Source organism: Mauremys reevesii, linkage group 7, assembly GCF_016161935.1.
Source record: "Mauremys reevesii isolate NIE-2019 linkage group 7, ASM1616193v1, whole genome shotgun sequence".
Classification (NCBI taxonomy): Eukaryota; Metazoa; Chordata; order Testudines; family Geoemydidae; genus Mauremys; species Mauremys reevesii.
Window position 1 is genome coordinate 89,554,081 of NC_052629.1, and position 24,857 is coordinate 89,578,937.

General features: G+C 41.7%; 1 protein-coding gene across 1 annotated transcript; it reads left to right on the top strand.

Annotated features, from left to right (window-relative positions):
• Positions 1-1,843: 1,843 nt before the first annotated feature.
• On the top strand, positions 1,844-24,368 carry ISY1 (ISY1 splicing factor homolog). Its single transcript, XM_039547429.1, has 11 exons — positions 1,844-2,163; positions 3,111-3,133; positions 4,979-5,030; positions 8,170-8,235; positions 8,780-8,822; positions 9,899-10,011; positions 12,576-12,693; positions 14,350-14,472; positions 18,705-18,814; positions 20,777-20,863; positions 23,446-24,368. The coding sequence occupies exons 1-11, from the start codon at positions 2,161-2,163 to the stop codon at positions 23,551-23,553; spliced, it is 846 nt and encodes a 281-aa protein (XP_039403363.1). The 5' UTR covers positions 1,844-2,160; the 3' UTR covers positions 23,554-24,368.
• Positions 24,369-24,857: the final 489 nt, after the last annotated feature.

Here is a 24,857-nt window from a genome sequence, read left to right on the forward strand (position 1 = left end):
TGCAACCCCCATACTGGATGTTCCTAGGCCTCTGACTGCCAGATGCTGGGAGCGGATCACAGTGGTTGGATCACTTGATTTGTATTATTTATTCCTTCTGAAGCATTTTGGTATTGGCCACTGTCAGAAGACAGGATACCAGGATAGATGGACAATTGGTCTGATCCAATATGGCTGTTCTTATGGCTCCATATTAATTTCTTACTGATTTACATTTGCTCAGTTTGCAAGAATTAAGATATTTTGGGGTTTTTTTTACTGCTGTCCCTGCAAACTCACTTTGAGCTCTGACTGTCAAACCAGATTATTTCCATCCATCATGCTCACACTGACATTAAATTTAAATAGATTTGTACAGGTGTCACTGGGCATAATCCTCATGTACAGTGGGACACCAATCCTGGTGTCATCAGATGCCACCAGTGTGGTGCTCTGCTGTATCCAATGTTGATAACAATCAGCTGCGTGCGTGTGTGTTCTCTCTGTGTGCTGTTCCAGCTCTGCATAGATAGCTGACACAGCAGATCTCAAGTGAACCGCCCAGTGATCACAGACTCCGACAAGGTATGAAAGCACCCAGCCAGGTTTATAGCCAAACAAAACCCAGTCTCTAGCTCCCCGGATCAGATGCCTACAGTTCTGCTAGTACATATGTGCTCCCTGACAATGGACCAGCTCAGTCAGTGGCGGGATTTACCACTGCCCCCTAGGCCAGACAAAGACATCCACTCAGGGATGCATTCTTATACACAGGTACAAACAAGTAACACGTCACTCCTGATGCATTGAGGTACAAACCCTCCACGCGTTAAGAGTGCTGCCTCCCTCCTGGTACATGTTGGTTTGAATGAACAACTCTATCCATTGTATTATCCTTTTGACCCTGTCTCTGGGATGGGTCAGCATGTTCCTTATCTGTGTGGAATGTATTGGCACATGTTTATATCTCTAGTGTCCAGTACCTTTTAGGTATGTGTGTTTTTGCAACATCAACCCTCGCCTTGCCTGACTATGAGCAGGACCTGCCTCTTGCTCACAGCTTAACTTTGCTTTATGTTAACAAAGTCTTGACCATTCCTTTAGTTCAGGCCTGAGGCCTCATACAGGGCCTCTGATACAAGAGTTTATGTTATAGGGCCTCATCTTACTACATCTGGTTGGGGCCTCTGGGCATCACTGTAATAGTAAATTAATGTGGTTGCATAATAACAATATTGGTTGTATAGATGAGGGCATAATTTGGCCTACAGACGAGTATTACTGGAGAAGATTTGCAAAATGAATAGAACCCTATTTGACCACCAGCGTTCATGGGGCTGGCAATTAAAGAGTTCGTTTACATGCAAATAAAGGACAGGTGCTATGGAATCAGACAGATTCAATGACCACAGAAACCCACAATACTAGTTTCGTAGTCATTTTAAAAAACAGAACTCCTATAAGTATTGATTAGATTATGAGGAACTGTTCTGGTGCGAAGGATTTTGCACTCCTCTACTATTGAGAAGTCTGGATAACAAAGTTAATCTGCAGGGACGAGGCCGCCAAAGAATATTTTTAATTGCCTGTGCCTAGTGGAGGATTTAGACCCAGAGCCTCAATAGGCACCTAAACCCCTCTGAGGACCTGGGCCTTAGTGCTGGGGAAAGGTGGCTGCGCTGCAGCCTGAAGCCATCTGGCCCTAAAGCAGGTGCAGCACAAGACCCGCCCCCGGGCTGGGTAAGGCTGAAGCTTAACCCCCCCGTAGAGCCCGCCCCCTTCAGCAGAGTTACTGCGCCTGCGCCTTCAAGCAGTCCGCAACGGAGGTGAGCGCTTCATTGCGCATGCTCCCCAGAAAACCACACACTACACTTGCGCGAAGACAGTTTGCGCAAGCGCCAAAGTGTGAGCACGGGGCGCAGAGCCGGAAGTGTCGCTGCGGCACGATCCAGCGAGTGGCTGGGACTAGGCTGGAGGGGAAGTTCCGTTTCCCATTTGACTCACTTTACGATCCGTAGCCAACTTCCTGCTTCTGCCGCCTCCTCAATCTTCTTCCGGGGCATTGGCGGTTTGCGCTGACCTCTGATCTGCCCGGCCGAGGCGTCACTTCCTGTTGTCCGCGCGTGGGAAGCGGCTGGAGAAGAAGGTGCCACTTGCGGGGCCCGTGAGGCAGCGGGGATCATGGTGAGTGACGGGCTGCGTCAGCGCCGCGGGTCCCGCAGCCAGCTCCGCCCACGGTCTTGCTGGGACGCCCCCCCAGCACCCTAGGGATTCCCACGCCCCAACTCCACACGGGCCGCCCCCGCCCGGCTCCCCGCGGCCCCCTCCACCAGGCAGGCCTTGGCCTTCTCTAGAGACGGCCCCGCCCCGCTTCCCCGGGTGTGTTGTGCCGGGCCCCGCGCGCCCACGTTCCTCTCAGCTGTGTCCGGACCCTAGGCATGGGCCCAGAGCCTTGTGCTCGGCGCTGTACAAACGTTCTTCCCTGGCAGCATGGAGTTCATATAGGCTGTATACCCTCTCACGGTCCCACTGTGTGCATTGCCTGTCCTTTGCCACCAGCTCCCAGGACACACATGGGCTTCCCGGAAAATCCAGTTTGTTCACCTCCTTCGAGCAGCTCACATTATTTCCCTGGTATCAGAGGGGTAGCCGTGTTAGTCTGGATCTGTAAAAGCAGCAAAGAATCCTGTGGCACCTTATAGACTAACAGACGTTTTGCAGCATGAGCTTTCGTGGGTGAATACCCACTTTGTCGGATGCATCCACGAAAGCTCATGCTGCAAAACGTCTGTTAGTCTATAAGGTGCCACAGCATTATTTCCCTGGGCTCCTTTGCCTGTCTGTCTGGCCATCTGTTCTCTGGTATTACACTTGGAGCGGGACTGTGTTTTCTGAGTTTGTACAGTGAGATCTTGGTCCATCCTAGGTGCAACAATAATATACATAAGAGTTAAGGCCTGGGATGGGGGCTGGGGGAGGTGTTAGTTTGAGATTTTGAACAAAGTTGGGCACTTTGTTCCTATTTTCATTATTTGCAAGTGTTTACTAGTTCTAGTCATTTTTGTGCCGCACTGAATTTTGAAGTATTAGTTAGCATGTTAATCTGTTTCTCTTTTTTCTTTTTTCTTTAGGCTCGAAATGCAGAGAAGGCTATGTAAGTACATCTCTGAACTTGGTTATGTTGATTGTCATTCAAAGTGTCTGTCACAGTGCACTTCCTATTGGTATTCGTTGCTTATCATCTTGGTAACTGAACACTTGTGTTATTTAGCTAATAAATTCTGTCAGCATGTACAGCGCTTCTAGCTCCTACTTACAGTCTAAATTCAGTACTTGTTTTTATTTCAAAGTAATAGTGTGTATATATATGCAAATGACTTTCATATATGTATTTTGATGCACGAACAGAACTGATGATCTGCTCCATGCTTGAAAGGCAGTGGTATTCCATGCACACTGACTTAAATTCAAGGAGCCCTGGTTAATACACAGTCATATTACATATTAAACATACCTGTAAAGTATAATTTGTGAAGGCATTCGAAGTATCAAGACTTCTGTAATGCTTTCCCCCCTACTTAATCAATTGTGTGTTATGGCAATTATGGACATTACAAGATGAGAAATCATAAACCAGTGGTACTGTTTAGCCTCCGGATTCTAGAAGTGTTATAAAGTTAGATGTCAGATGCAGGTGTGGTAGTGCTTTTAGTGGTCCTTACTGGAACAGCTATGTTGTCGTTTTGGCTGGGCAGAGGTGAACACACAAGATTAATATTGAGCATTCAGGAGGTGAGCCCTTGGTTTGAAGTATTTGCTTGCATTATCATGGCACCTGTGTCTCTTATCTGTCAAGTTGTCTTCAGCATTGTAAAAGTGAATTGATTACAGAATTGCAAACCCCCATTGGAGATGTGTGCTAATTTAGGTGCTAATGTATTATGAATCAATGAAGACTAGAAACTTTAATATACTGAATATTGGATGATCAGCGTTTCATAGTGCATACAACAGAGATGTTGTGCAAAGTACTTTGTCCTGTGAGAGTTTCTTAGCTCATTGCAAAGCGAGAAAAGCGTTTTGTTCTTGAGTTTTTAATTTACTGGAAACTAACGTAGAAGTAGCCTGAAGTTACACTGCCATGCAACCAAGGCTTGGTTCAGTCCCTCACTCCCATAATGGGAGGACTGCAGCATTATTATGCCCTGTACCCTTAGGAGCTGTCTCAAGCAACCATGTCCTCTTTAGCTCACTAGAGGAGCACCAGTCTGAAGTAACTTGCAGTCCTCTTGGCTAGAGTCAGGGGTGTGTAACTTTGGTTATGGGGGACAATGGAGGGATGGGTTTTTGAAGAACCCCTTGGCAGTGGTGGTGGGAGAGATACTTGAAGAAATTTTTTGACATACACCTCTACCTCGATATAACACTGTCCTTGGGAGCCAAAAAATCTTACCACATTATAGGTGAAACCGTGTTGTATTGAACTTGCTTCGATCCACCGGAGTGCGCAGCCCCGCCCCTCCGGAGCACTGCTTTACCGTGTTATATCCAAATTCATGTTATATCGAGTGGCGTTATATCAAGGTAGCGGTGTACCTATTTTTAAAATAAACAAGCTATATATATTAATCAACCACAGAATGTAAGTGGACTCTACCTGAGCTGTTGAGAAATATTATTGAAATGTTTCTTTAAAATTAACAAGCTTGATAACCTTGTCTCCCCGCCCCCCAGCAGGCTGTTAGTACTTCTGATATTAAGCTGCACAAAATTCATGGCTGGGTGACTGCACTGGTAACCGGTGTTGACTACTTTGACTGGTGGCTTCTTCAGTGTTGGAATGTTCTTAATGGAAACAGTAGCTATCATTTTTCTTTTTTGAAAGCCTATATATAATATAGGTGTATCCATGCAAAATTTAACCAGTTAAGTTCTTTGAAAACCTTGCTGTTAGAATGAAGAGGTTTAAAAGTAAACTAATTTCCTTTCTTCCTTTCAGGACAGCCTTGGCGAGATTTCGCCAAGCTCAGCTTGAGGAAGGAAAAGTTAAGGTAGGCTGGAGAAAAATAGGTCTTCTATGTTGTTTTTAAATGAATCAACAAGAAATTACCCCTCACCTGTCGGCTCATAATGCAAAGCCACATGCAGCGCTGCTTCAACAACTGCGAGCAGAGGGAATGTCCCACATTTAATTGCTGCACAAGGGCTAGGTGTTGGTCATCAGGCAAAGGGCTTAAATTGAGAGTAGCTCTGGAAAGCAGTATGCCAACAAAACCCACAAATAACAGTTGTTGCTGGGGAAGGGCTGAAAAAACTGTGCTGAAGAGACATACAGTGAACCATGCTTAAATAGTCCATATTGCCAAGCCAAGTTGGCATTTCACAGTATAAGCAATATGCCTTGATATTGGAAGAATAACAAGGAGATACAAGCAAGGTAACTCAGAAGGCAATTCTAAGAATATAAATGTAGTGATAAGAGGTTTCCTTCTGCTAACTGGCTGTACATTCATTGTCATTGGTTTTGATCATGGGCTTTGTTTGGCTTCTTTCCCAACTAGCTCAGGAGAGCTAGAAAAGTCCTTTTATAATCTTTTCATTTCCCTAGTATTGTACTACCAAAGTAGCGACCACTAAGCATTCCACTTCCAGGGCTATTCCGAACTTGGGGCTTGCACATGACACCGCATGCTGTGCCATTCATTATTCAGCCACGTGGTGTCTCCTATCATATCTATGCTTAAATTTAACCATGCACGCTAGGAGAAACTTTTAACCCTCAAATCAAGTTAGATTGGCACATGACTTGAAAAATAGTTGATGCCAGTGGCTTTATATTGTGTAAAAACCACTGGTCACAAGGTTGGATTCTGAAATTTAAAAAAAGAACCCATAATCTTAGGCCCTGATTCTTAACTGACTCCACAGGTGAAGCCATGCATTGACTCCAGTGGAGCTCTGTGTGGGTGCAGGAGTCCACCCTCTTCAGGTAAATTGCAGGATCAGGTCAATGCAAGGATTTGGATCAATGTTTATTTCTCAAAATGAGGAAAAGCTTCTTGTTTGGAGTAAGTTTTTCAGAAGGACACACACAATCTACTCCTAAAGGGCTTTGTTCTGAGTTATAATTTTGTACCTTTTCCCCATGAGCGGACACATTTATAAACTCCTAGGGGGACAATATAGAGCAGCGGCTCTCAAACTGTGAGTCGCAACCCCATTTTAATGGGGTTGCCAGGGCTGGCTTAGACTTGCTGGGGCCCAGGGCCCAAGCCCGAGGGCTTCAGCCCTGGGTGTCAGGGCTAAGGTTACAGGCGCCTGGGGCTGAAGCCCTTGGGCTTCAGCTTTGGCCCTCTGGCCTGGGGCAGTAGGGCTTTGGGTTTGCCCCCCACTCCCGGGGTGGTGGAGCTTGGGTGGGCTCAGGCTTCGGTGCCCCCTCCTGGGATCCTGTAGTAATTGTTGTTGTCAGAAGAGGGTTGCGGTGCAATGAAGTTTGAGACCCCCGATATAGAGTAATGCAGTCGGAAACAGTGGCTATTGCAGGTAAAACTTAGAACAGGTGGCTTTTCAGGAGTTTCCCAGAGGAAGGGATGATGTGTGTTTGGGGGGTCGGGGCACACACACTAATTGGGAGGCTGTTCCAAACATAAGGGGAGACCATAAATTATGTGAAAGTAAGGCCTGGAAGGAGTTTAAGAAGTGGGAGTAAGAGGAGCTGTAGGGGCAAATATGTAAGTAGGGAGACTTAAAGGTGAGGAACACATTGAACTTATGTATGGAATAACAGAAGTTAATGGAAGGATGCAAAACAAAGGTGGTGAAGTGGCTAGTGGCAGGAAAGGAAAATGATTTTTATAGCAGCTTTTTTAATGAACTGGAAGGGTGAGAGGCCATGGAGATGGAAGCTGTAGTTGTTATGCAGAAAACTAGAGCATGGACTGGAATATTAGCAGCAGCAATAGAAAGGAAGGAATAAACTTTATAGATGTACAGAGAAGCAATGGAATCTACCAGTGGACTAGATGTGGGCAGAGGAGTCAAAAGTGATACTACGCTTGAGCCACACTGACTGGACCATTGCAGGTGATGAAAAATGGAGAGAATAGGGTTTGGAGAATGGAGGGGAAAGGTTTTGAATGGAAGATGACGGGCTCTGTTTTGTACATGCTGGCCTTGAATTGGTGGCTGTGTTCAGTGGTTAAATAGAATTCCTTTAATCAGGGCTGTTATATGAAATCTTTAAAAATGGGATGCGAACAGGGGAAACTCTAGTAAGGAGGCATGAGTGGCTGATTTGCCTGGGATTAATCCAGGAACAAGTAGGCCATGTTACACTCAGAGCATGAAATACCAGTTGCTTTGGGAACATGTCAAGCTTTAGTATTAGGTGGTTTGAAGCTTTATCCTCACTTAAAGTCGTCCCGGTTAACGTTGCTGATCAATTAGGGAACATGCTCATTTAAAGTTGTGTAATGCTCCCTTCTTCCAGGAAGAGCCGCCTGTTGCAGCTAGCTGGTGGGGGCTTGGAACCAGGGTGGACCTGCAGTCTCCCATCAGCTTCCCGCTCCTCTAAGTTGCCTGTGCAGCAGCTGCCTGCAGTTCAGCTGTCCCTCCCCCCACTGCCATGTGCTGCTCCTTCCCTCTGCCTTGGAGCTGCTCCCTGAGACGCCTGCTTGCTGTGCAGGGGGGAGGGAAGGAAGAGGGGGCTAATGTCAGGGTGTCCTCCCCCCACTCCTGCACCCTGCTTACCCCATCTTCCATAGAGCAGGGGGGACACACCAGGGAGCTTGCAGCAGCTTCCATCTCAGCAAGCTGATCTAATTAACAAGGCAGTGTACTTAAAGGGGAAATGCGCATATCTCCCTCCATTCCTGCTGCCTTGTAGAGTGAGAGAGTTAACCCTTGAGGGCTCAGCCAATTGCTAGTTCATCATTTAGCAGTAAGGGAAATATCCCACCCTCTGACTCCTCCATCTCAACCAAGCTTAAATTGTTTGTTTAAAACTTATACTTACATATAGTCTTTTGTCTGGTGAAAAAAATTTCCCTGGAACCTAACCCCTTCATTTACATTAATTCTTATGGGGAAATTGGATTTGCTTAACATCGTTTCACTTAAAGTCACATTTTTTCAGGAACATAACTACAACGTTAAGTGAGGAGTTACTGTACGTGTCTTTCTCCCAAACAGGAAAGAAGACCTTTTCTTGCATCAGAATGTAATGAGTTGCCTAAAGCTGAGAAATGGAGACGTCAGGTATGCATCGCATATATAGGTAGTGAACATCAGGCTTTTCTAATTCAGCAGAGGATGGACTGATAAATAATCAAATTATGGAAATATATATAATTTTAACAAAATATTTATACAATTAAAATTAATGAGGTAATCGTACTGAATACTGAACTAAGTCTAATATTTCTTTGCTGCTAGAATTGTTCTCCTTAGCTTGTGTGTAAACAGTTAAATTAAGAATTGACCGAGGTCTGAGCTAAAATAATGTGTGTCATTTTTTAACCATAATGACCAGAAAGTTAAAGGATAGACTGCAGGTTATTGTTAGCACAAAGGTGCAAATGCCTGAACAAAAAGGAGTCATGGACGATGCATTTCCCAGTATGGATACTTCTTCATTCATTATAAATATGTTTGTGCCCAAATTCAACTTTTATTAACATCTTACCGATATTTCAAATATGAGTTCTCTTAAGCATGTAGAATGGTTTAACAGTTGAAACTACCCTGACTTCTGACTCATCAAGAAAAACTAATTTCTGCATAATTGTTTTTATTTAAATAGATTATTGGAGAAATTTCCAAGAAAGTGGCACAGATTCAAAATGGTGAGCATCTTTTAATTGCAGTTGACTTGTATGAAACTTTGGTTCCAGTGTCAGTTAACTCACTGCTGCAATTTACCTGGCTATAAAATCATATTGGCTGCTGTTTTTAAGTTGTAGATCGGTCTCAAAATAGCACTGCTGGACAGTGGTCCTGGTGACTGTTTTAATGTTCAGTATCTGATACTAGAGCTAGAAGGAACTCCACCTCTTCATTGGGGCATAGCAATTGTTTCTAGCAATAATGGTTTGATGTTAAAACTGCATCATTCTGTTTACCCTCTTATCTCCTTCCCTCACATCAATTCTGGCCTGTTTTTAGTGGATGCTTTTAAGGCTATCTATGGCTAGACCTAATTTTTAAAGTGTTTTGTTGTTTTGCTTAACTCTTACACTTTTTTCAGTAAATCTTTATTGCCACTGGGATTATCTGCACTAGGAAACCTGAATGGCTATGTCAACTGCTGTTATGAACAGTTCTTGTTTTTGCTTTCATGAGGCGCTACAATAGCCCAATTAAATAAGGGAGAAAAGTCCAATATTTTATCCTAACTGTGCTGTTGAAGCTTGTCTTAAGGTTTCATTAATTTAGTTTTGTGAAACTATTGACATTTAGGTGTCAGTATTCAACTACAAATATTGAAGAAAATTAAGTTAAATGACACCCGGGCATTATACACTTCATGTCATGCCAGGACTAAAAATGGGTAGGCCAGTGCTTTTAGGAATAATGTATTCTAAGTACTGGTCATGGAGCAGTGAGCAGTCACTTTTCATTCCCATTTAAGATTTTGCTTCCTGGCAAAGTGGATAAAAATGAGTTTCCTATAGAAAAAAATATAGGCGGGTCAGTACCTGGTCCAAGGAGGGACAGTGTGTCTTTCTTTCCAAGCAGGGGCAGCGTGCTCAAGTTAAGTCTTTTGAGCCTGCAAACTGCTCATTATGAGGCAAGACCTCTGGTTAAAGCAAGAAAAGTGCTGAGCCTCCAACAAGAGTTTGGGGAGCAGAGAAATGAGTCTTTCCGAAGTGGTTAATATACAGTCTCTGTAAGAACGTCTTGATTTTATTTTATCTTGAAGCTGGTTTAGGTGAATTCAGAATTCGAGACTTAAATGATGAAATTAACAAACTCCTAAGAGAGAAGGGGCACTGGGAGGTCCGGATAAAGGAGCTGGGAGGCCCTGATTATGCAGTAAGTATAAAACAACTGTTTTGGCAAACAGCCTCTCTGCAGTTAACTGTGAATGGCTAGCAAAGTGAAAGCTCATCAACCCAAGACTAGAAACTTTAATCTACTGAATGTTGGATGACTGGCGTTTCATAGTGCGTACAACAGAGATGTATTAAACACATTGGTTATTTTTTTCCTAGTGGCTGGTATTTCAATGATTCAACAAATCTTGTTCAACCTCTAAACATGCTGAATGGCATGTTAGATCAAATAGTGATGTCTCTCCCTCTCCTGGTTCTGAAAATGATTATTTGATGACTTTCTTTCAGCCTTAGGGTCTTGTTAAGATAAGGCTATTAGTACTTTTTGTTCAGAATCTGAAGAGACACACAAACTCTACCTGCCACTTTCTGTGGCTCCACTGTCCTGTATTACATGTCAGTGTGTAAAGGTGTTTAGCAGAGCGTAAATGCTCTCACTGATCATGGAAATAATGAAATACTTGACTTTTGACGTTGACACAAAACATCTCATGATGAAAAATCAAAATGTAATTTGTAGGGCTGTCAATCAGTTAACTCACGCGATTTTAATCAGGATTAATTTCAGTTTAGTTGCACTGTTTAACAATAGAATACCAGTTGAAATTTATTAAATATTTTGGATGTTTTTCTACATTTTTAAATATATTGATTTCAAGTACACGACAGTATACAAAGTTGACACTGTTCATTTTATATTAGTATTTTTTATTACAAATATTTGCACTGTAAAAATGATAAACAAAAGAAATAGTATTTTTCAGTTCACCTCATACAAGTACAGTAGTGCATTCTCTTTATTGTGAAAGTGCAGCTTACAAATGTAGGGTTTTTTTGTTACTTAACTGAACTCAAAAACAAAACAATGTAAAACTTCAGTGCCTACGGGGCTACTCAGTCCTACTTCTTGTTCAGCCAATCGCTAAGAGAGACGAGGTTTTTTTTTTACATTTACAGGAGATAATGCTGCCCACTTCTTATTTACAATGTCACCAGAAAGTGAGAACAGGTATTCACATGGCACTTTTGTAGCTGGCGTTGCAAGGTATTTACATGCCAGATATGCTAAACATTCATATGCCCCTTCATGCTTCAGCCACCATTCCAGAGGACATGCTTCTATGCTGATGATGCTCGTTTTTTAAAAAATGTGTTAATTAGTCACTGAACTCCTTGGAGGAGAATTGTATGTCTCCTGCTCTGTTTTATCTGCATTCTGCCATATATTTCATGTTATAGCAGTCTCAGATGATGATCCAGCACATTTCTCATTTTAAGAACACTTTCACTGCAGATTTGACAAAACACAAAGAAGGTACCAATGTGAGATTTCTAAAGATAGCTACAGCACTCAAACCAAGGTTTAAGAATCTGAAATGCCTTCCAAAATCTGAGCGGGTCAAGGTGTTGGAACATGCTTCCAAAAATTTTAAAAGACCAACACTCTGATGCAGAAACTACAGAACCTGAACCACCAAAAAGAAAATCAACTTTCTGTAGGTGGCATCTGACTGAAATGTTGAAAATTAAAATGGGTCAGTCCGCACTGCTTTGGATCATTATCGCGCAGAACCGTCATCAGCATGGATGCATGTCCTCTAGAATGGTGATTGAAACATGAATCTTTAGCGCATCTGTCACTAAATATCTTGCAACGCCGGCTATAACAGTGCCATGCAAACGCCTGTTCTCACTTTCAGGTGACATCGTAAACAAGAAGTAGGCAGCGTTATCTCCTGCAAATGTAAACAAACTTGTTTGTCTGAGCAACTGGCTGAACAAGAAATAGGACTGAGTGGACTTGCAGGCTCTGAAGTTTTACATTGAATTTTTTTTTTGGATGCAGTTATATTTTTGTACATAATTCTTGTTTGTAAGTTCAACTTTCATGATAAAGAGATTGTATTGCAGTACTTGTATTAGGTGAATTAAAAAATACTATTTATTTTGTCTTTTACAGTGCAAATATTTGTAATAAATAAATATAAAGTGAGCACGGTACACTTTGTATTCTGTGTTGTAAGTGAAATCAATATATTTGGAAATGTAGAAAACATCCAAAAATATTTAAATTAATGATATTCTATTATGGTTTAACAGTGCAGTTAATCACAATTTTTTTAATTGCTTGACAGTCCTAGTAATTTGTGCTGATTTATTAGGCCCATCTATTAAAAGTTGGACTAGTAAGGATCGCATGGGAAGCCAGATAGTAAACTTCTGTGTATGGCATTTTAATCCCATCTTGTTCCTCTACTGTAAAATCCAGCATGTGGGGTGACAAGGTGGGTCTTCTGTGGGTCAGAGTACTCCGTGCTTTGTATAGTCCTAACTGCTTGGCACTCTGTAAAAGAAAGGACATATTTTCTCTTTTGAAAAATAAAAAGATTGTCTGGGTGGGCTGCTACTCCTGAATCATCTGACATAGATGAGCAGTTTTTTAGCCTAGTAAACCAGAGCATGGGTAATGCTAATTAACATGGGGAAAGAAAAATGACCATGGACAGGAGCAATGATTTTTTTTTGTCTACTTTATTTTTAAAGAGAGTTGGTCCTAAAATGCTAGATCATGAAGGAAAGGAAGTTCCAGGAAACAGGGGTTACAAATATTTTGGAGCTGCTAAAGATTTACCAGGTGTCAGAGAGCTCTTTGAAAAGGAACGTAAGTAACTTTAGCTACTTTTCAGAATTATTCGTTATTTCTGTATTGATGGGTGACTATCACAGATATGAAGTTTCCCCTTCTTCAGAATTGTGACTTTTTCAGCCAGGATAACATCAGAGTAATTTCTCTAGCATCTCTCCTGTCATACAAAATGTGTCATCTGAAATGTAGGGTGAATCCTAGGGAAGGAGGTGGGGAAAAGAATCTCTTCGTGTAGGTATCAGTCTAGTCAAACATTTACCACAGTATAACTAAGTCATCATCCATTTAAAGCTCTTTCCTTGACTGAGAAGAAACCCATTTATTTACATGCCTGTTCTTTCACAGCCATGATTATCTTGATTGGAATTAGATAAAATTGTTTTTCTGCACTCCCAAAGCTCAAGTATTTTATATTAATTCAGTGACTGTTTCAAACAAGGGCAGGATGATAAAAGGGGAAATTGTGTGTCTTGTCTTCCCTTCCTTGTTTTAAATTCATGCTCCACCTCCTGTATTTAGTATGAAGTAGGGACCACACTACTTTTCTAAGAGAGGATGGCATACCTGTAAGCTCATAAAACTAACATTTGGTTAAAACTATTTGATGCTGTCCTGTTAAAATGATTCTACCTGTGTTCAGCCCTCCACTCCAAGTTTCATATTGACTAAATCATCATGAAAAGTTGCTTCCTGTATTCACTGTAATGCTTAAGGAGGATAACTAATTTTGTAGTCAAAGGAAAAGGTAAATATCCTATGGAAATTTTTTTTTCTGTATTTGTATGAGTTAGATTAAATCTGTCTTGTGAACTAGATAAGCCATTGATCAGTAACAGTATAGCAGTCTATATATAGTTTAATGGCCTATCTAATCTTCTATCTCAGTCACTTATTTTTTTTTTAAGAGGCAGGTGATCAATGGACATCTCCTGTAATGTGTGCCTAGTGGACCTATTGACCCTTTGGCTGGTCCTAGCCAATCTTATGTATAAATATTGCATAATTTTGGTCAAGAGGCACTTGGGCCTAAAAGCCCAAATGAAACCATTTTAAACTTTTTCCTCAGGAAGCCTTGCTCCAGAATCTCATTGGGTATGTCTACACTGCAGTAGAACATCCACAGCTGGCCTGTCTCAGCTGACCTGGGCTCGCGGCGTTCAAGCTGCAGGGCTGTAGTGTAGAGGTTTAAGCTTGGGCTGAAGCCCAGGCTCTGGGATCCTCCCCCATGCAGGGTCCTAGAGCGTGCTCTCCAGCCTGAGCCTCTACACTGCAATTTTATAGCCCCACTGCCCGAGCCTGTGTGTCTGAGTCAGCTGCAGTTGTTTCATTGCAGTGTAGACGTAGCCACAGAGGGCCATGTGGGATTTCCCTGTCCACTTTAGATATTGTTATCCACAGCTGAAGTAGGGTTTGTAGAATTCAAAGAAAAACTACTTTCTGGGAGCACTGGTTGGCAGTATGAAGCTGGCATCAGCCTAAATAAACTGATGGGAATGTGAGAGGTTAGGGTGATGGTCAGAAAACAGACAGTCTGAATGCAAATCAATTTGCCTTGCTAGACAAGTGGTACAGGGTTGATGTGATCCATGAGGGTAGGACCAGCTGTTAAGATTGGTAGAATTTCACTTTTTTTGGGGTGGTTGAAAGTGTGATGGTCACTTGTTCCTTCAGCCCTCCCTCCTCCAAGGAAGACTCGAGCTGAGCTTATGAAAGCTATTGACGCAGAGTATTATGGCTACAGGGATGAAGATGATGGTGTCTTGGAGCCATTGGAACAGGAACATGAAAAGAAAGGTATGTGAGATCAAAAAGTCCTACATAAACAGGGTGCAGTTTCATTTAAGGCTGTTTCTGGTGTCCCCAGCTTGTTACATGTGACCATCTGCAAGTTACATGTTACTAGAGCAGAAGCGTTTTTTTTTTCTTTTCCCCTTTACTCTTTAAAATGGTGCTTCACTGCATTTTCTTCTGGCTTGTAGATCTTCATTGTACATAGTTCTACCTACAGTGAGTAAGCAGTAGTCCTATCTTTGATAGTTTTTTAACTTAGTGTACTATAAAGCTCTTTGATAGGAATATTTTTTGTTGTCCCATTTAACTACTATGCTTCCATTTAAAATAAAAGGATAGGCAAGGGAAGTGGGCATCTTCCTGTCACTCTTTCTGGATGTCTGTTGCTGAAATCTCAATGTAAAGCTTTATTCAGCAATCTTTGACTTGGTTATATAAAAATCAAATTCAGGAAAACTAGCATATTTTCATTTAAAGAGGAGATGCAATCTCTCTCATTCCTCCATCTGCTTCCAAACAAAAGTATAAAGCTGCAAGGGCTAATCTTTGTTGGAAGCCAGCTGGTTTACACCTTTCCACTAAAGCCAGTGGGTGCTGGAGAGTCTGGGTATCTAGGTACTATACCAGGCACTGCCACTATCACAGGCTTTAGGAACATTAGCCTCTCTGTACCTCTGTTTCCTGTCTGTAAAATGAAGATACCAGTTTCCCTGCTTATGTGTAGCACTTTAAGGTCTATACTAGCCCTGATTGCTAGTATTACTATGGTGGGGCATACACGAATTCAATAGAACATCTTGCAAAAAAAAGTCCATTGGAATGTAACCTAAACTTAGCATTTAGAAATGTGCATTGGTAAAACTGGTTAAGTTATTTATACAGCAAACCATTTAGGATCAATAAAGGAGTAAAAACAATTTGTGTGATTTACCATCTGACTCCAGTTAGCCTAAGCATACTCCAAACTGTTATGTATATAATCACAAGGATACAGGGAAAACTAATAATTCATATAGTATGGAAGGAATGAGCCTAAAGCAAATTAGATGAGCCACAGAGGAAATAGCTGAGCTGCTGTAATTGATTATAGGGAAGCTCTATAAATAGTTATGAAATATTGCCTTTCACCTGTTTTTTCTCCTCAGCATGACATCAATATTTATGAGGAAAACATTAGGTTGACTTGAATTAGCTCATCTGCATAGCACCCAGTAAAAGTCTCAGGTTCTAACTTCTTGAATTGAATACCTCTGTCGTTCTAGTTGTAGACTTGATATTATTCCATTGACTTCGTCCCTTTCTGGTTTAGTTCAGTCTCTCTTGAATACATAGAGACAAATCTGCATTATATACTTCAGGTAGCTCAGTGGTTTGAGCATTGGCCTGCTAAACCCAGGGTTGTAAGGTCAGTCCTTGAGGGGGCCATTTAGGGATCTGGGGCAAAAATCAGTCTGGGGATTGATCCTGCTTTGAGCAGGGAGTTGGATTAGATGATCTCCTGAGGTCCCTTCCAACCCTGATATTCTATTCTATTCTAGGTGAGTCAAATGATGATGATGTCAGAGCCACAGGTTATTCACGCAACCTTTTTTCAAGTCCCTTAAAACAGCCTTTTCTTTCATGACTTTTCCCCCCTTGTTTCTAACTTCAGGCTTGTTTTTCCTGCAGAGCTGTTCTTTTTGGCTAGCCACTCTGTGACCTGATCTTACCATAAATGCTAATCCAGGCTGTGTACTCATCAACTTGCATATATTTTGCTGCAGCTAGAAGGAGCAAACATTCAGTTGTAACATGTTTCAGCAGGCCCCATGTGTTGCACAGTACACAGCACCTGAATTCAGCTGCAAAGCCAGGTCCCCTTTCACTACCTGCAATTTCAGTAGCACAGGAATGCTGAAAGCTGTGCAGTAGGGAGAGGTATATAGGAAACCATGTTAAAGAGAACCTCTGAAGGCTGCTGCCTAGCTTCCTGGTTACCACAGGATCTAGTGCTAGTGCCTCAAATCAGAGTCTATGCTCTGACCCCAGATTTTCAGCAAATTTGGCTTCCTCCTGGGTAGAATGTGGAGGGACAGAAGTAGGTAAGAATAGATGAAGCTGATCTAAGGGAGAGGGTGATGATCCAGCAATGGTTGGAGTGGTGAGAGGAGCAGCGTGCTGGGTGCACAAGGGGAGTGGGTAAAGGCAGCAGTAATGGTATGGGACTGGGCTGCCATTGACCATGGGATAGAAGCATTTGGCAGGAATGAGATTGGATCCTTTGTGGAGGGAATAGTGGGAGAGCACAGTGGAAGGAGTGGGTCAGACTCTTGTAGGGATATGAGAGTAGCAACAGTTTGAGTGCTGTGGGATGGAGCTTAAAGTGGGTGGAAGGTAGCAATAGGTGGGAACAGGGAGGGTCTGGGAGCTCAAATACATAGGAAGGAGTGAAGTATTAGAGTGAAAACAAGATTGGAGCATATAGGGGCTCCTGCAAACATTAAAAACTTCTAGTGTTATGTCTTGGCATCATTGATTACAGACAGGAGTGGCAGTATACTAGGTTCAAGTGACTGCCTAAGAAACTTTCTCCCCAAGTGACACTGTGCCATTTGTAATAAATGGAGATGCTCAAGCCCCTCGGTTTGAATGCCGGAGGCAGGGAATTTAATTGGTTCATATAAGGTGGAATTTGTTGGCCTCTGGAGCATGCTGTAAGGAGTATGTTTGCTCTAGCTTCTTTTGATTGGGTGGAGGTTCTTCAGGGTTATGGGGTCCCATGAAGAAGGTGGTTATTTTGGTGGGCAATTCACTGGAGTTTGGGAAAATAATATTTTGGGGTGTGTGTGTGTGTTTCAAAAGCTTGTGTAAGCGCCTAGAATTGTTGGGATGGGTGTTTCAGATATACTGGGAGAAAAAAAAATGTGATGGACTGCCCCAAAGTAGTAGCGCATGACATCTTTATTTTTCTATTTAAAAAATCTTAAAGGTCACCAGTTATGTGAGACATCATCCAGGCTCTCTTATGATCTGCTCATGTGAGATATAGAATTAAAAGGTTATACACTACTTGAACTTTCCTAATTAGCAATAGCTTTCTTTTTCACTACTTATGCTATCACATAGCAGCACAACTATATGATTGTGGTCAGTTTTTCCTCCCGTAATTTTGTTTCTTTACATGAATAAAGAGGGGCTAGTAATTCCCCAGTTGCTGTCAAAGATGAAAAATTGCTGCTTTCTGGGTATTGTAACTCTAACTGCATGATAAGAAAGCTATTAGCAAATCTCTGTGGGCTTTTTAGAGACATTGCTGTCTTCTTTGCTAGGAGACTGACTAACCTTGAATGGTTGAGATGGGCTGTCATTGCACACGTTGGTAGTCCTTGCAGGATATTTGCAGGCTCATTTGAGATAGATGTGGACCCTAACATGAAGGCTGCAATATCAGGTAAAGGCATGAAGAAAAGAGGAGTGAAGCAATGTTCACGCTACTTATAACTTGAAGTAGCACAGCTACTGTTATAGTTAAAGGTGTATTAGCATTTGCAGTACCCCAGATATAGTAGCCCAACAGCGGTTATCCACACCTTAAAGTCTACAACCAATTCCTGTTACCTTAAAAAAAAAAATACACTTCATTTGGCATGGATTATAAAATGGAGAAAATAAAAATGAGTCAAGGAGAACATGGTTTAACCATGTAGTAGTAATTCAAGTAAGAGAAATTTTGTATTTGACAGTCTTACGGTACAATAACTGCCATCAAGTAGCCTGTTTTCGTGTGCCTGCTTGCACTATAAATATAGCTGTGGTATGGAATCCATTTAGAACAGTGTTCCCTGGATCTGGTTACGACACAATTATAGTGTGGAGTTTGGGCCATTAACCATGTTCTGTAACCAGTCTAACAACTTGGTCACGTCCAAGGTTTAGCCTGGTTACAGTGCAGTTCACGCTAGGTGTGACTTTGTCTCCCTCTGATGGACAACTACCTTTACTTGTTTTGGGTCTTCCTCTGCCTTTGAACTAATGGATCTAATCCTTTTGCTCAATCAGCAGAAGCTGGTGCTTTTTAGATGGAGATCCCAGGTTCAATCCCTGTGGATCTAACCAGGAGCATTGTTACAAGTGCATGGTAAAAGTCTGTATACAAGAGCTTAGAAGAATTAGCGTCAGCTCTAGAACTGACTTTCTTGTCTGACGTTGCCTTTAAACCTAGTTATGTAGTATCACCACTTTTTTTTTCCAACCAGTCATAGCAGAAGCAGTGGAAAAATGGAAAGTAGAGAGAGAGGCACGGCTTGCGGGAGGTGACAAGGAGGAGGAAGAGGAGGAAATAAACATCTATGCCGTCGATGATGAGGTACCCCAGTGAACAAGAGACTGAAGTCTTGATAGCAATTAATGTTAGCCTGGATAGAACGAGTATCCTTTAGATGTCTTCAGCATTAATTACTTGGAAGCAGAGTGGCTGTTTTGTTCTGAAGAGAATTTTGCTACCTCTGTATTCTCTGCATGAGTAGGGCCCTACCAAATTCATGATCCATTTCGGTCAATTTCACTGTCACAGGATTTTAAAAATCATAATTTTTGATTGACATTTCAGATTTCAGATAGTGTTGTAATTATAGGGGTCCTGCCCCAAAAAGGAGTTGGGGGTGGTGGTGTCGCAAGGTTATTGTAGGGGGGATGTGGTACTGCTACCCTTACTTTTGCGCTGCTGCTGGCAGTGGCACAGCTTTCAGAGCTGGGCAGCTGGAGAGCCACTGCCAGCAGCAGCACAGAAGTAAGGGTGGCATGGTATTGTATTGCCACCCTTACTTCTGCTCTGTTGCCTGCAAAGCTGGGCCCTCAGTCAGCAGCTGCCACTCTAGCCATCTAGCTCTGAAGGAAGCAGCCCAGAAATAAGGGTGGCATGGTATGATATTGCCACCCTTACTTCTGCACTGCTGCTGGCAGGGCACTGCCCTCAGAGCTGGGCACCTGGCCAACAGCTGCCACTCTCCGGGTGCCCAGCTCTGAAGGCAGCGAAGAAGTAAGGGTGGCAATACTACAACCTGCCTAAAATAACCTTATGATCCCCCTTGCAACTCCCTTTTGGGTCAGAACCCGCAATTTGAGAAATGTTGGTCTCCCCCATGAAATCTATATAGTATGGGGTAAAAGCACGCAAGATCAGATTTCACAGTGCATTTTTCATGGCTGTGAATTTGTTAGAGTGTTTGTGGTTGATACAAATTAACACTAGAATGGGGCTTTTGATTCAAAGTCATGCTTAGAGTGAGACCAAAGTCAGCAGCCTGGGAAGGCTTTTTCCTGTGGTTGGAATGAAAACCAAGTAAGAAGATTAATTTTGAGGTTTTTATTTGTAGGGGATATTGACGTAGATGGCATTTGAGACTCTGAATCTCTCAAAAGGTTTTACTTATCAGTACAGAACAACTGTGCAATATGTAGAATGTTTAGTGTCTGTAGTTGAACTTAAGTTGTTTTGTGTACAGTAGAACTTCACTTATTCACACTTTGATGTACTAGAAAGCCATCCTCCAGCTTTGCTCTTCTGTGAAGCACAGATTAGCAAGGTTCTGCTGGTGTTAACGAGCAGGGGTACTGCTGGGACATCACGCTTCCTGCAGGGCAATGGGGGGAATGCATATTACTCCTAACCCTATCCCACACTCGCTGAGATCGTGAGACAGGGCTACTTCTGTCTCCTATTCCTGGGAGGTCAGCAGCATTGCAGAAGCATGTTCTTATTGCTTGCACGCAGCTCTGCTGGGCCTGTCATAGGAACTAGTTTAGCTGACAAAGTTTGCCTTGCTGTTCACCCACCACCTTGCTCTATCTATATCTATGCTATCTCCCATGGCTACATTGAGCCCAGCTGTGGGGAGTGAGGAGGGTGGTGGTGCCAGCTCTTGAGCAACCACTCAACAGAAAAATGGCATGGCTGTCTCTGTAAAGGCCCCGATCCCCTGCCCGAGTTAACTAGTTTCTCTGCACTGCCCCAGCTGAGAAATGTGGGAAAAGTAAGAACCTGGCCCCACATCCATACATCAGCAGCACAAGGGATGACACCTGGTACAGAAGAAAGTAAGCAACTCTGTTTTAGGACTTCAAGTAGCAGGGTCAGGGTGGTGTGATACTTTCCTATTGCTATGTGGAGTGCACCGTCTCCTGCAGTGGTCATGCCCCTTGTGGTTCGCAAGCCTCGTTAATTTGTCTTGGGTTTGCCTCCACTACTGCAGATCAGTGAGGTTTAGCTGTAGTGACCTGTTGATGGAAATTGCAAAATAAGCTTGTTTAAACGTCTTTAATTTTGTAGTCTGATGAGGAAAGCGCCAAAGAAAAAGAAGGCGAAGAAGGCCAGCAGAAATTTATTGCCCATGTTCCAGTGCCATCACAACAAGAGGTAAGAAATAACGGGGAGGCAAAGGCACATGGGACATTCGCAGGCTATTACAATGCAAGACCTAAATAATGGCAGGCATCCTATAGAAAGTGTTTCCTACAAGGGGGCAGATCTCCTGGGTTCTCTTCTTGAATATTGTCTCGCTGTGGAAATCACTTAAGCTCTTCACTTCCATTTACCCATCTTTGAAATGGGGACGTTTACCTTCAGGAGTGTTATGAGACATAACATTTGTAGTTTCGAATGCTTTCATCTGAGAGTCTCAAACATTTTGTAAAGTAGTGTACAAATAAGAATATACATTATGACGGGTTACTTGAAAGAGAGCCGTGTTTGCTACCAATAACTTTCTAAGTTTTTGTGTTTGGAGTTTTAGCATCTGGCTTTTTTTCTTGTTAACTTTTAATGCCTCTATTTTTGATTGCTTTGTTTGTTTAGGGAATCAAGTGACCATTCTTAAAAATGGCCCTGGTTAGATGAGCCTGAAATCAGTCACTCTTTTTCTGTTCACTTTTTGAAACTGTTCTAGGGTACAACTTAGCTTAATTTTATCAATTTGCCTGAAACAACTCTTGAGACTCCTCACCCAGTTTGTTTACTTAGCACTAGATGAGCCTCTGCCTCACACAGATACCCCATAATGCCTGGCACCGGAGCCGCAGAGGAAAGAAAGGACGACAGCAATATATCCGTATGAAGCGGTTGATACATACAGTGTTAATCTATGCTAAAATGAGATGGCAAAATTATAGGGGAGATAAATGCTGCAGACTGGATAGCAGTACTGTCGATTCAGTGAGCACAGCACTGTGAGGAACAGTCAGAACAGGGTATCTGAGGTTGAACTACTGTTGATGATGTAGGCAAGGGGAATTCTAGGGGGATTCCAGTGGTAAAGCAGAAAAGTTGTCTCTTGGGTAAATATATGCAAGTGTTAATGGACCAGACCCTTTTCCGTTGTCAGTGTTACTCACTGGAATATAATAATCTGTTTCGAATGACTAAATCATCCATTTCTTATTTTAACGAGGTTTGCCTATTGCAGCCTAGAGCTAAAGCGGAAGAGAGAGTTATTTTTAATCAAAATCAGTGTGGATATAATTTATAATGGTGTTCATCCTCTGGAATTGAATGAACTTTTTAAAGGTCACTAGGTACAGTCTCTTCAGACAAATACGTAATATTTTTTAATAGGAATAACATTTATTTTGCAGTGTACTGTGAATAAGAATTATGTGGATTTCAAAAGGAATGAGGAGTGTATTTTAATTTATCTTGTCAAGTATCAGAGGGGTAGCCGTGGTAGTCTGGATCTGTAAAAGCAGCAAAGAATCCTGTGGCACCTTATAGACGTTTTGCAGCATGAGCTTTCGTGGGTGAATACCCACTTCGTCGGTATTGCATCCGAAAGCTCATGCTGCAAAATGTCTGTTAGTCTATAAGGTGCCACAGGATTCTTTGCTGCTTTTAATTTATCTTGTGATGTTTGTATAGAAATGCCGTTTTACATTAACTAAGCTTTGAACCTTTTATGATGTAAAGGTTCCTGAAAAAGGCATGATCAATAACAAGGCCTTATCCTAAAGATATAAATCAGTGTAGCTGCAATTCTGCTTCTTATTTTGTACTCATTGTGGTCATGTTTCTCTTTCAGAGAGAACAATTAGAGAGAGGGGGAAAAATAAATGACAACACTGATTGTAAAAACAAGTGGAATTGCACCAATTGATTTATATCCTTAGGACAAATGAAGAACTTGTTGATCATTTTCTCCTTGGCAACCTTTTAAATAACGAAAAATCCATATTTGTTACTTGCAGTTGGAATTTCTGCACAAAACTTTTGAAATACTAGAGTTTAGTTCAGACCAAAACCCAGGATCTGAACTTTCTCATGTGTTTGGAAGTTCAGATCCAGAATTTGTGGCTAAGGGCTGTCTCTTTAAAAAAAAAAAAAAAAAGTTGCATGTGTTTGAGCATAGATATAGAGTTCAAGTGAGGATGTTTAATCCTGTAATTGTGTCGGGAACATAGTGGTGATTTTATTAAGACTGCAACATATGCAGGCAGTTTTCTTTGATTAATAAAACAACAAACTAGTCTTGTTTTCTAGACTTTGAAATGAAGAGTAAACAGTATGAATTAATTAACCTACTGTGGTATGGATTTAGCCTACTTTTAGAGCTGTCATCCAAATCTCATTGCAAAGCCCTGTCATGGGAAAATGGCTCACTTGAATTATTTTATCCAGTAGGAGTTCTGAGCAGATTGTCATATCCAATATAATGGAAAATGAGTCAGTCCACAGAAGGTTTTTAAATACTTATGTGCAGTAGCAAAGCTGTAAAGTCATCAGTATCTTCCATCCAATGATAGCCTTTGCTGACCAACATTATTTTTAGCTGAACGTTGGGAGCAATATGAATACTATTGCTGCTTCTGTCCCTGTGTAGTACTGCTTTCTGATAAAAGGCCAACTTCTTCCAGCATTCACAGACTGCTTTCTTTTCTGCCTGATCTAGAATCTCTGGGTTTTAGTGATTTGAATTGAAAGTTGAATGATTTTATATTTTGTATTTACAGATTGAGGAAGCTCTTGTGCGGAGAAAGAAGATGGAGCTTCTCCAGAAGTACGCCAGTGAAACTCTCATGGCACAAAGTGAAGACGCTAAAAGACTCCTAGGGTTGTAGTGTCTCACCACTTAGTGGCATTTTTATTTTTTACAATCCATTCTGACAGCAGTTACTTTGATCCCCTAAATATAGACTCATCAGCAACTGTTAGTCTTTGCTAATGCTAAGACTAAAAGGTGATCCTCCTGCATATTTTCCTAAAACACTCCAATGTTTTAGGTAGCCTACTCCATATAGGTTTGTCCTCTCATCTATCTCCACCCTAAGGAATGTATTTGTTGTCCCTCAGTCTCAAAAAATGACCAACAAAAATAAGTTGGCCTCCTTCATGTTTTCAGTACTATTTTTTTTTCTAGCTTCCATTTATTTCCCCTACTTCCCTGTTTTCCCTTTCTCTAGTTGTCACTTCCATAGCGACCACTCTTGAACAGAAAAGCAAACCAAAGCATTTCCTTCTGAAGCTAGAGGAGATGCCCTAGGAGTGACATGGCTGGCAAATACTTTTCATTCCTCCACATTCTGACTATTAATTCTACCGTCCTGTGGTGACCTCTACATGGAGGTCTGCTAATTCTAAACTATTAGGATAGCCTATAACCTCTTAGTCTGAGATGGAGTTTGAAGACTGTTTCCATGACTATTTTATAAATTTCAGAAAAATCACTCAAACTCTGAAGAAGTAAACTCTCATTTATCTGCCCAAGCAGTGCAGTTTTCTTGTAGTCTGTCTAAAGCTCTTTTCCTGTTATGATTCATGACTGTTGCTGGATGGATTGCTAGAGTGCTGGATATTTCAGCAATTATTGTAATTACTTTTTCACCTTTGTAATAAGTTACTCAGATCTCTTTAGTAAAGCATTTTATACAAACTATTTTTTTTCTATATTGTTTTCAGTCTGACTCAAAATAATGTGTTTTTCCTTACTATAAACACAGAAGGGAAGTCATAAAATCCCTTAGCCAGAGGGCTGTTAACTCTCTCATCACCAGCTGCTCTTGGCTGCTGTAGCACAACAAGAGGCAATCTCTGAGGTACCCAAGCTATGTAGATTTAATAACCTATGAAACCTGAATATCTTAAAGTGTACAGGCATGAATGGAGACTAACTGGAAGTCACTCCTGTTCAGAGCATAGTCTATGAGAAATGTAGCGTTCAACAAACAGGCAGATTTTGTGCTAGCTAAAGTTCCCAGGCAGTCTTAAAATGTAGCCCCTGTGTATCACATTGCGATAATCTAGTCTGAAGATGGCAAAGGTATGGATTATTGTGATAAGGCCTGTATCTTGCCTAGTATAGATGTTTAAAAAAAAAATAAAAGCACTCAAGGCTACTACTGCTATTTCTGGACCTACACGAAGA